This window comes from Rattus norvegicus, chromosome 15, assembly GCF_036323735.1.
Source record: "Rattus norvegicus strain BN/NHsdMcwi chromosome 15, GRCr8, whole genome shotgun sequence".
NCBI classification, from domain to species: domain Eukaryota; kingdom Metazoa; phylum Chordata; class Mammalia; order Rodentia; family Muridae; genus Rattus; species Rattus norvegicus.
In genome coordinates, this window is record NC_086033.1 from 102,170,823 (window position 1) to 102,185,778 (window position 14,956).

Genomic DNA, 14,956 nt, shown 5'->3' on the forward strand with positions numbered 1-14,956 from the left:
TTGAAGACCCAGAAATGAACCCACACACCTATGGTCACTTGATTTTTGACAAAGGAGCCAAAACCATCCAATGGAAAAAAGATAGCATTTTCAGCAAATGGTGCTGGTTCAACTGGAGGGCAACATGTAGAAGAATGCAGATCGATCCATCCTTATCACCCTGTACAAAGCTTAAGTCCAAGTGGATCAAGGACCTCCACATCAAACCAGACACACTCAAACTAATAGAAGAAAAACTAGGGAAGCATCTGGAACACATGGGCACTGGAAAAAATTTCCTGAACAAAACACCAATGGCTTATGCTCTAAGATCAAGAATCGACAAATGGGATCTCATAAAACTGCAAAGCTTCTGTAAGGCAAAGGACACTGTGGTTAGGACAAAACGGCAACCAACAGATTGGGAAAAGATCTTTACCAATCCTACAACAGATAGAGGCCTTATATCCAAAATATACAAAGAACTCAAGAAGTTAGACCGCAGGGAAACAAATAACCCTATTAAAAAATGGGGTTCAGAGCTAAACAAAGAATTCACAGTTGAGGAATGCCGAATGGCTGAGAAACACCTAAAGAAATGTTCAACATCTTTAGTCATAAGGGAAATGCAAATCAAAACAACCCTGAGAAATCACCTCACACCAGTGAGAATGGCTAAGATCAAAAACTCAGGTGACAGCAGATGCTGGCGAGGATGCGGAGAAAGAGGAACACTCCTCCATTGTTGGTGGGATTGCAGACTGGTACAACCATTCTGGAAATCAGTCTGGAGGTTCCTCAGAAAATTGGACATTGAACTGCCTGAGGATCCAGCTATACCTCTCTTGGGCATATACCCAAAAGATGCCCCAACATATAAAAAAGACACGTGCTCCACTATGTTCATCGCAGCCTTATTTATAATAGCCAGAAAATGGAAAGAACCCAGATGCCCTTCAACAGAGGAATGGATACAGAAAATGTGGTACATCTACACAATGGAATATTACTCAGCTATCAAAAACAACGAGTTTATGAAATTCGTAGGCAAATGGTTGGAACTGGAAAATATCATCCTGAGTGAGCTAACCCAATCACAGAAAGACATACATGGTATGCACTCATTGATAAGTGGCTATTAGCCCAAATGCTTGAATTACCCTAGATCCCTAGAACAAACGAAACTCAAGATGGATGATCAAAATGTGAATGCTTCACTCCTTCTTTAAATGTGGAAAAAGAATACCCTTGGCTGGGAAGGGAGAGGCAAAGATTAAAACAGAGACTGAAGGAACACCCATTCAGAGCCTGCCCCACAGGTGGCCCATACATATACAGCCACCCAATTGGACAAGATGGATGAAGCAAAGAAGTGCAGACCGACAGGAGCCGGATGTAGATCGCTCCTGAGAGACACAGCCAGAATACAGCAAATACAGAGGCGAATGCCAGCAGCAAACCACTGAACTGAGAATAGGTCCCCCGTTGAAGGAATCAGAGAAAGAACTGAAAGAGCTTGAAGGGGCTCGAGACCCCAAAAGTACAACAATGTCAAGCAACCAGAGCTTCCAGGGACTAAGCCACTACCTAAAGACTATACATGGACTGACCCTGGACTCTGACCCCATAGGTAGCAATGAATATCCTAGTAAGAGCACCAGTGGAAGGGGAAGCCCTGGGTCCTGCTAAGACTGAACCCCCATGGAACTAGACTATGGGGGGAGGGCGGCAATGGGGGGAGGGTTGGGAGGGGGACACCCATAAGGAAGGGGAGGGGGGAGGGGGATGTTTGCCCGGAAACCGGGAAAGGGAATAACACTTGAAATGTATATAAGAAATACTCAAGTTAATAAAAAAAAAAAAAAAAGAAAGAAAGAAAAGGACAAAGACCTGGGCTTGGAGGTACACACAAAGGTAGACAGTTCCCCATGAATTCAAGGTCTGATCTACACAGTAAGGGAGTTCCAGGATAGCAGGGGCAGGGCTCAGAGACCCCCCCTCTCAAGAATAAATAAATAAATCTCACTTAAACTCTAACATGTACATTTTAAAAGAAGGAAAAAAAAAAACAAGACAAACAGAAACAGGGCTGGAAAGAAGGCTCAGCAGTGGGGTGCCTGTGCTGCTCTCAGAGGACAGGAACTGAGGGGCTCCGCAGGAACCACACCCCTGGTTCCCCAGGCACAGCACTCACATGCACATACCCACTCACAGAAAGAAACACGCAAGAGCACATTTTAAAAAGTCCAGGGCACTGGTGGCGTACACCTTCAATCCCAGCACTCCTACTGGAGGCAGAGGCCAGCCTGGTGTTCACCGTGAGTTCCAGGACAGCCAGGGCTACATACAGAAACCCTGTCTTTAAATAATAATAATAATAATAATAATAATAATAATAATAATTTCTTTAAACAGCAAAAGTAAAGCAGGATGCACACCTTGTGTACGGCCCTGTGAGAGGGTGTGTACTGGCTGGCTGATGAAGGACCCTCTCTTTAAGGGGTGACGTTAACACGGATGTTCAGTTGGACCTCAGTCACACCTGACCAACAAGACACTCACTCAGTAAAGTCCTATGGAGGGAGAGTGGAGGAAGAGCGATGTGTTCCACAAGTGCTTGTTTTACATTAAGAAAATGTATACATCTTGTAGAGCTGTTGTTTCCTCTCTACCGGGCTCCTGCCAACCTTGGTCTGGAACCCATTTACTGAGACCATCACACGGAAACGGCGGCACGGGTGGAAGGGATGAATCATCACAGAAACCCAGAATCGAATGCATGCTCTAGAGTCAGTGCCCTGACACAACTCCCAACTTTGTCCTGCACACCTGATGTTTCCTGGCCTCTTCCAGCCTTGGTTTCCTACTGTAATTAGGAGCCTTTCTCCACATGCTGTTCCCATAAGGATCAAATAACTCACCATCCCCAGGGTCCCGCACCTGGTCCCTGCCCCCACAGCCACCTGCCGAGCGCCACAGGGCTAAACTCGGTGGCAGCCTCAGTCCCCACACCTTGAGGTCTTGCAAGTCCTGGGAGAGAGGAAGCTGAAATGGAATGGGGGTGAGGGTGACTCAGAGAAGCTCACTGACCCTGGGGAGGCTGCAGTCTGTGGTTCTTGGCTTTTTACTGATCATCAGAAAATAAAGGAGTCTTTTAAAAGTATTTATGTCTAGATGATAACTTCCCAAAGTTTGGGTTCAAACTGGCCTGGGGATATGCTAGCCTTGGGGTTTTTTTTTTCTTTAGTTTTCTTTTGTTATTGCTGGTTCTGGCTACCCAGGTAGTTCAGCCACAGTGCAGACTGGCAGTGTCAACTAGTGAGAACTTAACCAGGGCTGGAGAAGCAGTTAGGTACAGAGCGTGTGATTAGCATACGTGAAGCCCTCTGTCCAATCCCACTGCCACCAAAACGGAAAGGTAGTCATAACAGGCTGATAGCCTTCAGAGAAATAATTTCCATCGGCTGGGCATAGGAGTAGACCTTTGTAATCCTACAAGGTGGATGAGAAGCTCAAGGCCAGCCTGGGCTACATAAGTTCGAGGCCAGCCTGGGCTACGTAACAGGTCCCAGGTCAGCCTGGGCAAATGAGACCCTATCTCAAAAACCTAAATAAGAAGAAATAATTTGCAACCAGTAGAAAACAGGAGGAGACAATCTGAGGATACGTTCGTGAAATCCAGCACCAACAACCGGTCTCCATTTGTACAAAGTAAATCCAACACGTCAGCCGCGTTCCTCACGGGGAAGCGACCAACCAGGAGATCTGATACCTCCAGACTCCCACGAGGCAGGGGATGTGATCTCTCCCGACACTTGTGGAAGATGTAATCTCCCACACGGGCTTGGCATGTGGCTCTGCCACACCTTGGAGGGCATTCCCTAAACCCGTTCCTTTCTAGTGTGGCAGCCACAAGCTGCTCAACCCTGATACTGACGCCCTGAATGGAAACAGAGATAAAGCAGGAGGTTATGTGAGGGCAAACCCCACAGACTGAGTGGCCAGCGAGCCGTTCCACATATCTGCTCAAGCTGCTAATGATGCCCCTGACCGTTCCTCTCCAGGCCTTACCATCTCACTCAGCAACACCCCCATCCTGCCCTTTGCTTAGGCCTCACCTTTGAAGACACCCTGGAACCTCTTCCTGTCCTGAAATAAATCTGGCACCAGACCTCCCAGCTCAGTGACTGAATAAGAGGATGCGATGTGCAAATGGGTGAGTCCTTCACTGCGAGAGTGACTGCACGCTGCAAAGCCGGAAACACGAAGTGCACAACCTTTGCAGAACGTGTCTGGCAGAGCCAGCTCTATGCCAAGCTTGACTATGGGTCGCAGTCCCATCTGGAGTCACAGAACTGAACGTGAATTATGGTTTGTTCTTGAGAGCAACGGGAAGGAGGCACAGGAGCGTTTGTTTGGCTGGTCGGTTGGTTGGTTTTTGGGTGTTTTGTTTTGTTTTTTGCTTTTTGTTTGTTTTGAGCAGGATGGCCCCAATTTGTTTTAGGGTAATTTTCCTTCCACCTAAACTAAAAAAAAGGAAAAGCAAAAGCCACAGCCGGGCTTGACGAAACACCGACTTTCCCCCAGGATCCCAAATAACTGCACTGGGTGGACATCTGGTGGGTGTGTGACCGAACCGGTGGATGAATGGCTTCTCGGGCATGTCTGAAGTCCAACAGTGGGATCCGATTCCAGAGGACACCGTTTGACGGGGGTGACCGGAGGGAGAGTTTATGCCTCAGTAACTAGGCAGATAACGACGCTGACAGCCAAAAGGCAATTCAGTCTTATGGATGGACGGGAGGAGAACCAGGCAGGGTTTCTGCTGCTGCGACAAAACATAAAACCAAAGCAACCTGGGGGGAAAGGGGTTTGCTTAGCTTACACGTCCACACTACAGTCCAGCACAGGACAGGAACTCACACAAGGCAGGAACCTGGAGGCAGGAGCGGATGCGGAGGCCATGGAGGGTGCTGCTTGCTGGCTTGCTCAACCTGCTTCCTTATGGAACCCAGAACCAGCAGCCCAGGGATGGCACCACCCACAAGAGCTGGGCTGTCAATCGCTAATGAAGAAAATGCCCTATAGGCTAGCCCACAGCCTGACCTTAATGGAGGCACCTTCTCAGTTGGGACTCCCTCCCCTCTGATGACTACAATTTGTGTCAAGTTGACTTCAAACAAGCCAGCACAGGAGGAAACACCCTGAAGATGAACACACATGTAAAAACCATATTCGTTCGCTAACCAACCCAAAGGCCTGCTTGATCAAGTCGGCACACACATTCGTCTGTCAGTCAGCCAGCATTCCTACCTGCCTGTGGGTAAAACCCAGCACTGCGAGAGCCCAGCAGGCAGACAGATGCTGGGCACCTCTGCTTTCCATGGGGCACACCTATGACAGGTTTTGATGATCCGGACAGCATCTCAGCTGTGACACACCCAGTTCCAAACTATGAGGTTCCTGAGAAGTTTCCCAGTCCCGCCGGACCTCAGTTTGTCTCCCCTAAAGAAGGGTGACAGTGTCTGCCTCAGAGAGTGAGGATGAACGTTGTGGACGATAACAAGCCAGACGGAAGAAAACGTTTATGTGCGAGTGATCGAGTGATCGCTAGTTAAAGCTCAAGGCTCTGACCCGGCCTCTCAGTGTGAGGTCTGAGGATGTTAGAAGTGATAGCCATCGGAAGAGATCCCCAGGACCCGCCCAGACTCACTAGGGTCAGTCAGAGTTCCTAGGACTCTGGGGACGCCATCAGAGACCCATAACCTACAATTTCAAATCCACGCCCCAGGCCATTACCAAGGCCCGCAAACGTGACTTTACTATCCAGACGTGGAGCTTCCGCTCTGATAACTTCTGCCTTCAGTGGTCTTCTTGGGTTATGCAATACAAAGATTACTTTAAAAGGCTAATCTTTAAGTAGGTCAGAAACTTTCCTTCTCCTTCTACTCTGGAGGGCAGGAGGGTTTTCATTCGTTCCAGAAACCTGGCACTCTGCCCATTACCAGCAAGGCCACAGAGGCAAGTCAGCAGATAAAGGCACTTGCCACCAAGCCTGACGACCTCAGTGAGGTCCATCCCAAGACTCACTTGGCAAGAGAGAGTTGTCCTCTGACCTCCACACAGGTGCCATGGCAGGGGTGTGTGTGTGAGAGTGTGTGTGTGTGTGTGTGGTGTGTGTGTGTTGGGGGAAGGTTATGCATTTGTGTACAGCACACGTGTAGTGTACATCCATGTATATGCGTTTGTGTATTGTATGTGGGAGGGGATGTTGTCTATGTGTGCTCCTGAGTGTATGCTCATGGGTGTATGTGTGTTTGTGTGCTCATGTAAGTTTGTGGGATCACGTGTGTATGTGTGATTTTCTGCATGTGTGTGCTTGTGCATACGTGTATCGTGTATGTGTGTGGTGGAGGGGTGCGTGTGTGAGGAAAAATACTCAAAATGTGGTACCAAAATGCCTCCGGTTAAAATTAAACACTATGGAGCCAGCTATGCTATAATCCCAGCACTCAAGACCATGAGGTGGGAGAGTTCCCTCCCTAAAGTTTGGGCTCTAAGATGACACCCTGTCTCACAAAATAAAATGAATGAATGAATGAATGAATGAATGAATGAATGAATACTCAGCACTGCTGACCCTTGATGGCCCCTCAGCCAGCCTTCCTAAGCCGTCTGCATCTCTACCCTCACGTCATAAGCTTATTCTTACCAGATCCCCAGTCAGTCTGTCCTCTCAGCACTGCAGTTTCCACAACAGCAAGGGCTTTGCAGCATGGCATCTCTCGGCAGAGGCACAGCCAGCTACAGGAGAGCGAGGACTTAACTACTCTCTGGGGCCAGATGCGTCAGTCCCCCGGAGTCCTGGCACCCTGGGAAAGCGCCTCTCCGTTACCTTCCACCTGTTGCTGCAACCCCAAGACCTCCTGGGTAGGAGGAAGCCTGGCCTGGGAATATATATGGATTACAGCCACAGGCCATCCTGGATGCTGGTGACAACACCAGGGGGCAGCAGGGAGGAGGACAGCCCTTGGAAGAGTCTGGAGCTTGGAGAGTCTCACACCTGGCTGGACGCAGTATTTCATTCATTTGGTTTTTCCAGACAGGATTTTCTCTGTGTAATACCCCTGGCTGTCCTGGAACTATCTCTCTGTACACCAGGATGGCCTCCAACTCACAGAGATCCCCCTGCCTCGGCCTCCAGAGCGCTGGGACTAAAAGCGTGCCCTATAGCCTGGCTGGCTGGACACAGTGTTTCACAAGTTAGACCGTTTATCTCTAATGTCAGGTATGGCAAAACTACTCGATAAACAATGGTAGGAAAATGTGCTGTGTTGAAGAAAGCCGGTGCCTATTTTACATCGACTGCAAACTCTAGCCATCCTTTGTCATTAACACAAGGGCTGACGAATACTCACAGGGAATCTCGAGGATCCTGGGAGGTAGAAGGAGATGTGGATGGGGCTGGAGGTGTGGACAGAGGTAGAATGTACGCCTCACTCCAACCCCCGGCACCGACAGCCTGAGAAAGGGGAAGAGGAGACACCGAAAGATACACCCATACTACATACCCATTGGGTGCACTGTGTCCAACAACAATGAGAGGCTGTGAAAAAATTACAGTCAGAAAATACCATGTCTCAAAGACAACACGGTAAGGTTCACCACAGGGCTAAAGGACCCGTGGTAGGTTACAGCTTAGTGTTGACCTGCTCCTGCCAGCGCATGCACTGAAAGAGCACATGCATGTAACAGACAGCCACAGTACTGGCCAGTGTCCTGGGCTGATTGACAGCCCAGCAACAAACTGTGTTACAATTTCACCAAAATCCTAGGAGGGCATATTACATGGGCTGTCATCATCTGGGCTGGGTGGCTACCAATTCAAGAGTCTAGGAAGCAGACAAGGAGTGGGAGGAAAAGCAAACAGCCCACGAAGAAGGTAAAATATCCGGCTTGATCTGTAAGGTGGGCGACCGTAGGAGGGCAGTCTCTGACTTTTTCCCATCTGCAGCAAGGCAGCTGCAAAAGAGACAGAGAAACGATGCACTGGGTAAGCAGACCCAGATGTCATCATCGCTGGCCACAGGTGACTTCCCCAGGTCACACCCTACTGCAAAGTGTAACACCAGAAAGCCAAGGCCAACACAAGTCATGCCGTAGTGCACTGGGCCATCCTCAGCCTTCATCAGCATCACCCGGGCCCCTGTGAAAAGCACAAGGGCAGCATGTACACACACACACACACACACACACACACACACACACACACACACACACACACACACGCTTCTGACTGTGCTGGGTCAGCCTGCAGGGACACTGGAGATCCCGCAGCCTCTAATGAGCTCCCAGGTGATGCTGATGCTGCCTTTCTGACCGTCCTGCTGTGAGAGCAATGCCATATAGTGTGACCACAGATGCTTCACGTGCACCTTCAACGACAGGACCTGTAAGAACAGAAGCAATGACACACCCTTCTCCAAGCACGGGAAGACCCGCTCCTCAGGGAGACTGCACAGTAGAGCCGCTCCTGGGAGCCAGACTGCCCAGGTTTGGATCCTGACAGACGCTCAGTAGTAGCTTTTCAATCCTAGACAGGTGAGCTAAAATACCTCAGCTTGAGACGCTTCTTAAGGGATAAACGAGAGCTGATAGCCAATTTCTCCCCAACTGGGAAGTGGAAATGGGGCTCACCCAAGATGGCGATGTAAAATAATTACCCTTTAAAAAAAAAGACAGAATCTATCTATAAGCCTGACTGTAGACTCACTATGTGGACCAGGCTGGCCTCGATCTCAGAGATCTGCCTGTCTCTGCCCACTCAGTGCTGGTAATGAAGGCTTAAAGGCTGTGACACCACCCTCAGCTATTGCACACATTGTTTAAGACGGTATTGATGGACACGGTGGCTCAGGCCTGTAATCCCAGCTCTCGGGGAACTGAGGCAGTAAGGAAGATTGCTGTGCATTCTAGAACTTCAAGCCTTCAGCCACAGGGCGAGCAAACAACAAAAGATTGTGTCCGATACACTGTCCTAGCTGGTCTCAGCTCCACGGGCTCCTCAAGCATCATCCTGTCTTAGCCTTCCAAGAAACTGAACTGTAGGTATGCTCTGCCCACACCCAGTTCTCTTCACCTACATTTTGAAAGTCCACTCACGGGAAAGTCATCAGGAGTTCTGTGTGTTGCCAAAAGCCCAGGAGACTGAGACAGTCCGCCTGCTTTGAGTATTATTATATTATTATTATTATTATTATTATTATTATTAATTTCCCACACATCCCTTATTATGCTCCTCTTTACCGAGTGTCCAAAAGGATCCTGCACACACTGTATCGGCAATTGGAACAACAGTAAATGACTCCGAAACTCCCTAGGCTTTCTCATTTTAAAAGGGGAACATTAGAACGTGAGAAAGACAACATGGCAGAGGTCAAGAAATAAAAACTATTCTAGTTAGCCAAGCGTGCCCTAGCCAGCCCAGGTTACTAGGTGGAAAACTACTTAGGAATGTCGTTTATCTAAGCCTCTTCACCTGTTTCCTACAACGAGAGGGGCGGGGCTGGGGCCAGATCAGATCTGGGAACCCACTCAGTGGTTTTAGGCATCGAGAACATGGATCCTGTCTCTGAGGACTACGGATCTTGATAAGACCCCCACCACCACCACAGGCTTCAGAAACTCATCCCCAAGAGTGATATGGTCATCAAAGGCAGAAGGGAAAAAAAGTCCATCTAACAAGGAAAAGCATATTCCTCTACCCTCCTTCAGTCAAGAGGGAAACGTCATGCAGATCTTGCTCAAGGGTAGTGTCCCATCATAACTAAATAAGACATCGTAATAAAGTGATCTTTTAACCCACAGCCATAGTAAGATACTAGGACACACACAGAGGGGTCAAAAAGAGAGGCAGGGTCCGGGAAGCTATTAAACTTCCTTCCTTACACACACACACACACACACACTCACTCACACGCAATCGATGAACCTGAAAGATGTCTGGTAAGGTGTTTCGGAAGGCGATGGGGACACTAGCGTTTGGTGTTGGTCCAGGACTCTAGCTTCAGCTGCGATTAGACAAAGCCAGCTGTTAACAGCTGCTTAAAGAAAAATAAAGAGGTGCAGTTTGGGCAAGGGAGTTGTGCAAGCCCTGAACCGAGATGGAAAACTAGCGAAGGTGAGCATGCCGGGTTCACCCTTCCCGGGCACCCTCGCACCTCCCACGGATCCCCACGCTTTCGGGTGGACGCCACCTGTGTCTGCCATCGGTCCCCGCGTGCCCCTCCCGGCGGGGAGCAGCGCGAGCGTGGGGTGCGGGCGGGGACCGCAGGCGGCGCGGCGCACGCGCGGCAAGGAGCCCGGGATGTGTGGCGGTGTAGGGAAAGCATCCTCTGACCGTCCGGGACCAGCGCGGACCACGGACACGCGGCTGAGCCGGCGCGGGGCGTCTCGTGGACGGCGGAACGGGCCCAGGCAGGGCACTCACCAGAAGAACAAGCGCGAGCAGAGGTTGGCGTCCTGCAGCGGGTTGGGTTTCACCTCGGTGTGCACCGGCAGCATCTCGCCCGCGGTGCGTGCGGCCGGGAGGCGGCTCCAGGAGGCGCGGGTGAGGATGTTGGAGCTCCGGCCGCCGCGCCGGTCCGCTCGGCGGGAGCCTCGGAGGCAGGCAGCGGCTTCCGGGAACCCAGCGCCAGCCCGCCCAGACCCCGCCTCCCGGGGTTCCTCGGGGCGCCCGCTACGCGCTGTCGCCGCCGCCTCCTAGAGCCCGGGAGCGGCTTGTCGCGTGAGAGCGCAGGAGAAAGGAGGCTGGGGAAAGGCGGAGACCGCGCGCAGGTGCCGGGCGGCTGCTCGGGGAACACGGAGCCGGGCGGGGAAGCTGCACGTGCTTGGGACCCGTTGCAAACTTTGCAGGAGTTTAAGATCAGCGCCTAAGCACCACCCTGAAGGTGGCGGGGGCGGTGCGTGCTGTGCCCGCCCCCGCGCTCGGAAACGCCCCCTGGGCTCTGCGCTCCTGGAGATCTGGAGAAAGCCGCCTAGCTTTGCCTGCCCTCCCCTGGCATGCTGCCCTCATCAGGACCAAATGGGGTGCTGTAGGAGATTCCCCCACTTGCAGGCCAAGAGTCTGACCTGGAACAACAGCAAGGTTTATCTGTTTGCCTTTCCCGACCTGAAAGCCGTGAAGACAGTCAGGCCACCTGATATTAGGACGCTAGGGTTTGGGGAGATGAACGAATGCTGCCATTTCGGGCGGCTTCTTGACCTTTCTTTCCTACATTGCTTGGCATGGCGGACCTGTGTAAGCAGTTGGCTGTCCTCTTAGATTGGGTAAGGGAAATCAGATAATACACCGCCTGGCCTGTTTCTTTCACCGAGCCCTGAGAGGCTCGCAGAGGATCAGTGGCGAGAGGAACCGATATTACAGGACCCCTCCGTGTGCCGTTCTGTAGACCTACTCCACTTTTAATTTACTTTTCGAGATGGTTTTGCTATTTTACTGAGTAAATTCAGACTCAAGAGATCCAGCTCGTCCGAGAGCATAAGGTTAGTGATGATGAAATCTGATTTGTACTCAAGTTGGCATGTGACCTTGAACTGCTTTAGGGATGGTCAAGTGAGCATGAGAGGTGCCAGGCTGCACTGAGGAAGATACGGTCCTGGCTTTTGGACTCCTGCTCACAAGCCTTGGTTTCTGTGTTAACTGCCTGCCTCTCTGCCCGTTCGGTTCACTTCAGCACTGGGTAAGGAAAGAAGAGCCCTTTAGAATTCACGGTGGTAGGGACAGTTTTACCCGTCCTTTTGATGTGAGAAAATACTCTGACCAGAAGTAGCTCGGGGAAGAAAGGGTTTCTGTCAGGCTTACACTTCCACTGCAACAGTCTCTCCTGGAGAGAAGTCAGGCCAGGAGCTGAAGCCACAACCCTGTTCTGTTGAACTGGTAGTGCTGACTCCAGATGTCCTCACACCATCTCCAATGGGACACTCTCTCACAAAGGCCATAGGTCAAGCCCATCTGGGAAGCTCTTTAGTTAAAGTTCCCGATTTTCTGGTGACTCTAGGTTGTGTCTGGTTGCCAAAAAAAAAAAAACAAAAATAAAATTAACTAAGTCAGCTTTCTTTGGTCATTCCTCCTGTGTTTATTTAAAGGTATAACAATACTCTGTACAGAGTCTTGGTGCAAATAAGCATTTGTTTAGAAGTCAAGTCATGTGTGGTGCCCACAGATTTAATTCCATCAATTTGGAAGTGGAGACAGGAGAAACAACAACTCTAGCCCATCTTTGATGGCTAGGGATTTCCTAGCCAGACAGACATACATGAGAGGTCAGAGAGCAAAAATAAATACAGCTAAAAGGAATTAGCCAGGCAGCAGCACGCTAGGCAGGAAGGTATGAAGTTCAAGATCGATGGGACACCTAGGGAGTTCTAGGTCTAACTGGATATGTAAAGAAGCTGTTTTTAGAGAGAAGAATTGAGACAGGGTCTCATGTATCCCAGGTTAGCCTCTTAACTCCGTAAATAACCAAGGATGACCTGGATCCCCTGATCTCCCAACATCTACCTCCCAGGTGCTGGGATCACAGCCATGTACCGACATGTTATAAATGAGTTTTGGAGCCCAGAGAATATCCCAGTAGGTAAACTGCTTGCCTTATAAGCACAGTGGCCCAAATTCCTCCCACTATCAAAAAAACAGGCATGGTGGCCCACATTCCCAGCTTGGGATGGAAGGCAAGGATCCCTGAGGACGCTGGTCCTCCAGCTTACCCTAATTCACAACTTCCAGTGCAGTTAGAGACCCTGCTCCAAACAAAACATAGAGAGTAGATAGCACATGCACACGCGCGCGCGCACGCAAACACACACACACACACACACACACACACACACACCCGAATTATATGTATTTACATAAAAAGCATATAAAAATATATAATAGATGTAAAGTCTGAGCTCCTCAGGAGGCTGAGGCAGCGGAAGAATATCTTGAGTTAAGGACTTCAGGACCAACCCAAACGACTTATCTGTTTCTGAAAATTAGTTAATTGTTTAATTAATTGGTTAAAACTCAGGTACACAGAGTAGCAAGGTGTTGATGGTTTTGAGCTGAATGACGTTTATTGCATGGCATTCCGTGGCATGTGTTTCAAACATCCTGTTGCAGAAAGGGAAGCATTTCCACAGGAACGCAGAGCTCCCATCCATGCACCCTCGCCCTCCATGGTTTCTCATACGTCAAAATCAACAGGCCTTACCTAGTTCCTGGTGCTCTTTAAAATGCCCTGCATTTTCTAGCCCAGGCGTTTAATCATCTGCCGGTTCTACTTCAAAGCCTGAAATTCAGTTTGGGAAGTTAGCAGTCTAGTGACTTGCCTTGTGTCTGCCCCATCCCCTGCGATAGGGGACTGTGTTGGGACTGCAGATCCCATTAGCAGGCTCCAAACCGTCAAACCTTCCCTTCAGCTTCTACTGAGCAGTGTGCTGGCTTTTAGTTTTGTTGATCTGAGCTACTTCGAAACGTCTTAGCATTCTTTTCTGAACACTAACCAACGTGGCATTTAGAAGGAATACTGAGAGCCGTTGTCTCAGTAAAGAGAGAGGGCTTGTGGGAACAGGGTACGCACTCTTCCTTAACCTCCAGCTTTGCCCCACTCTCGCTTTCCTCAGTCCCGGTCCGCAATGAGGTTCTGAATCCCTGCTCTTGGTCAGGTCGCCCTGAGCCTCTCAACTCCTCAAGGCATTCTGAAGGCAGCGTACAAATGAAAGAAGCTATTCTCATTTGTTTACAAGTCCTGGGGACTGGGGAACAGTTCTTGGTGAGAGATTGCTTAGCATAAGGCCCCGGTGAACCCTCGGCACCACGAAAACATACGGACATATGTGTGTGTATATGGGCAATATGTGTGTGTGCGTATAAGTGCGGGGCGGAGGGGTGTGGAGAGAGCGAGGTAGCCTGTGTGTTTTCATTTAGTGAATGTCTTCTTTGTCCTTTACAGTTAGGCCAAACGCTAGCCTGCAAAGGTGGAAGAAGTGCTTCTCTGTGCAGCTGTTCAGTTGCTTGAAATAATCCAGTATTGTGAGGAAAAACAGAAACGATAACAAGTGTCCGAGCAGAGGAAACCAGAAACCCCAGACATCACTGACAGAGTGCTGTAACTGGTAGAGAGAGCCCTGAGGAAGGCAGGCAGGCTGTCCTTCAAGAAGCTGAAGAGTCAGGAGTGACTCAGCACCTCCTCTGCTGGGAACACAGCCAAGAGAAATGAAAGTGCACATCAGCAGGGAAGCCGGCTGCGGAGAACACAGCAGTGCTGCTCAGAAAAGAGGGGAAAAGCACATGCCCAGGAGGGGCACGTCAGACGTGTGTGTCCGCATAACGAAGTGTTGTTTGTCACTTCGTAAAGAACAGATCATTTATGTGTGTTAACAACATGAATGACCATGTTAAAAATATCGTGCTTGGGGAGCTGATGGGTCAGTGGTTAAATGCACTTGTTTCTTCAGAGGACCGGGTTCCGTTCCAAGCACCCACAGGTTGGCTCACAGCCATCTTTAACTCCAGTTCTAGGTGACTGGACTCTCTTTTGAACTCTGCTGGAACTGGGCATGAATGTGGTGTACAGACATAAAGGCAAAACATTCTTTTTTTTTTTTTTTTCGGAGCTGGGGACCGAACCCAGGGCCTTGTGCTTGCTAGGCAAGCGCTCTACCACTAAGTTAAATCCCCAACCCCAAGGCAAAACATTCTTACATGTAAAGTTTAAGTTTTCAAAATGCATAGGTATTTTTTAAATGTCTGTGGTGGGGTATGTGTGTACCACACACATACACCAAGCTTGGGCCACCTAGATAGCTTAGTGGATAAACACTTGTCACCAAGCCCGACAACCGGAGTTCAATCCCTAGGCCCTGCATGGTGAAGGAGAGCACTGACTTGCACAAGTCGTCGTCTGAGTTCCACATGTGCACAATGGCACAC

General features: G+C 49.8%; 1 protein-coding gene across 5 annotated transcripts in view; it reads right to left on the minus strand.

The window, feature by feature from the left end:
• Positions 1–12,090, minus strand: part of Abcc4 (ATP binding cassette subfamily C member 4) — a 234,526-nt gene extending 222,436 nt beyond the window's left edge. For 4 of the 5 annotated variants that reach the window (XM_039092967.2, XM_039092966.2, XM_063273923.1 and 1 more), the window contains exon 1: positions 10,469–12,090. In XM_039092967.2, coding sequence (XP_038948895.1) covers positions 10,469–10,542 — 74 coding nt within the window. In that variant the 5' untranslated portion in view covers positions 10,543–12,090. 5 annotated transcript variants of the gene reach the window in all.
• Positions 12,091–14,956: the final 2,866 nt, after the last annotated feature.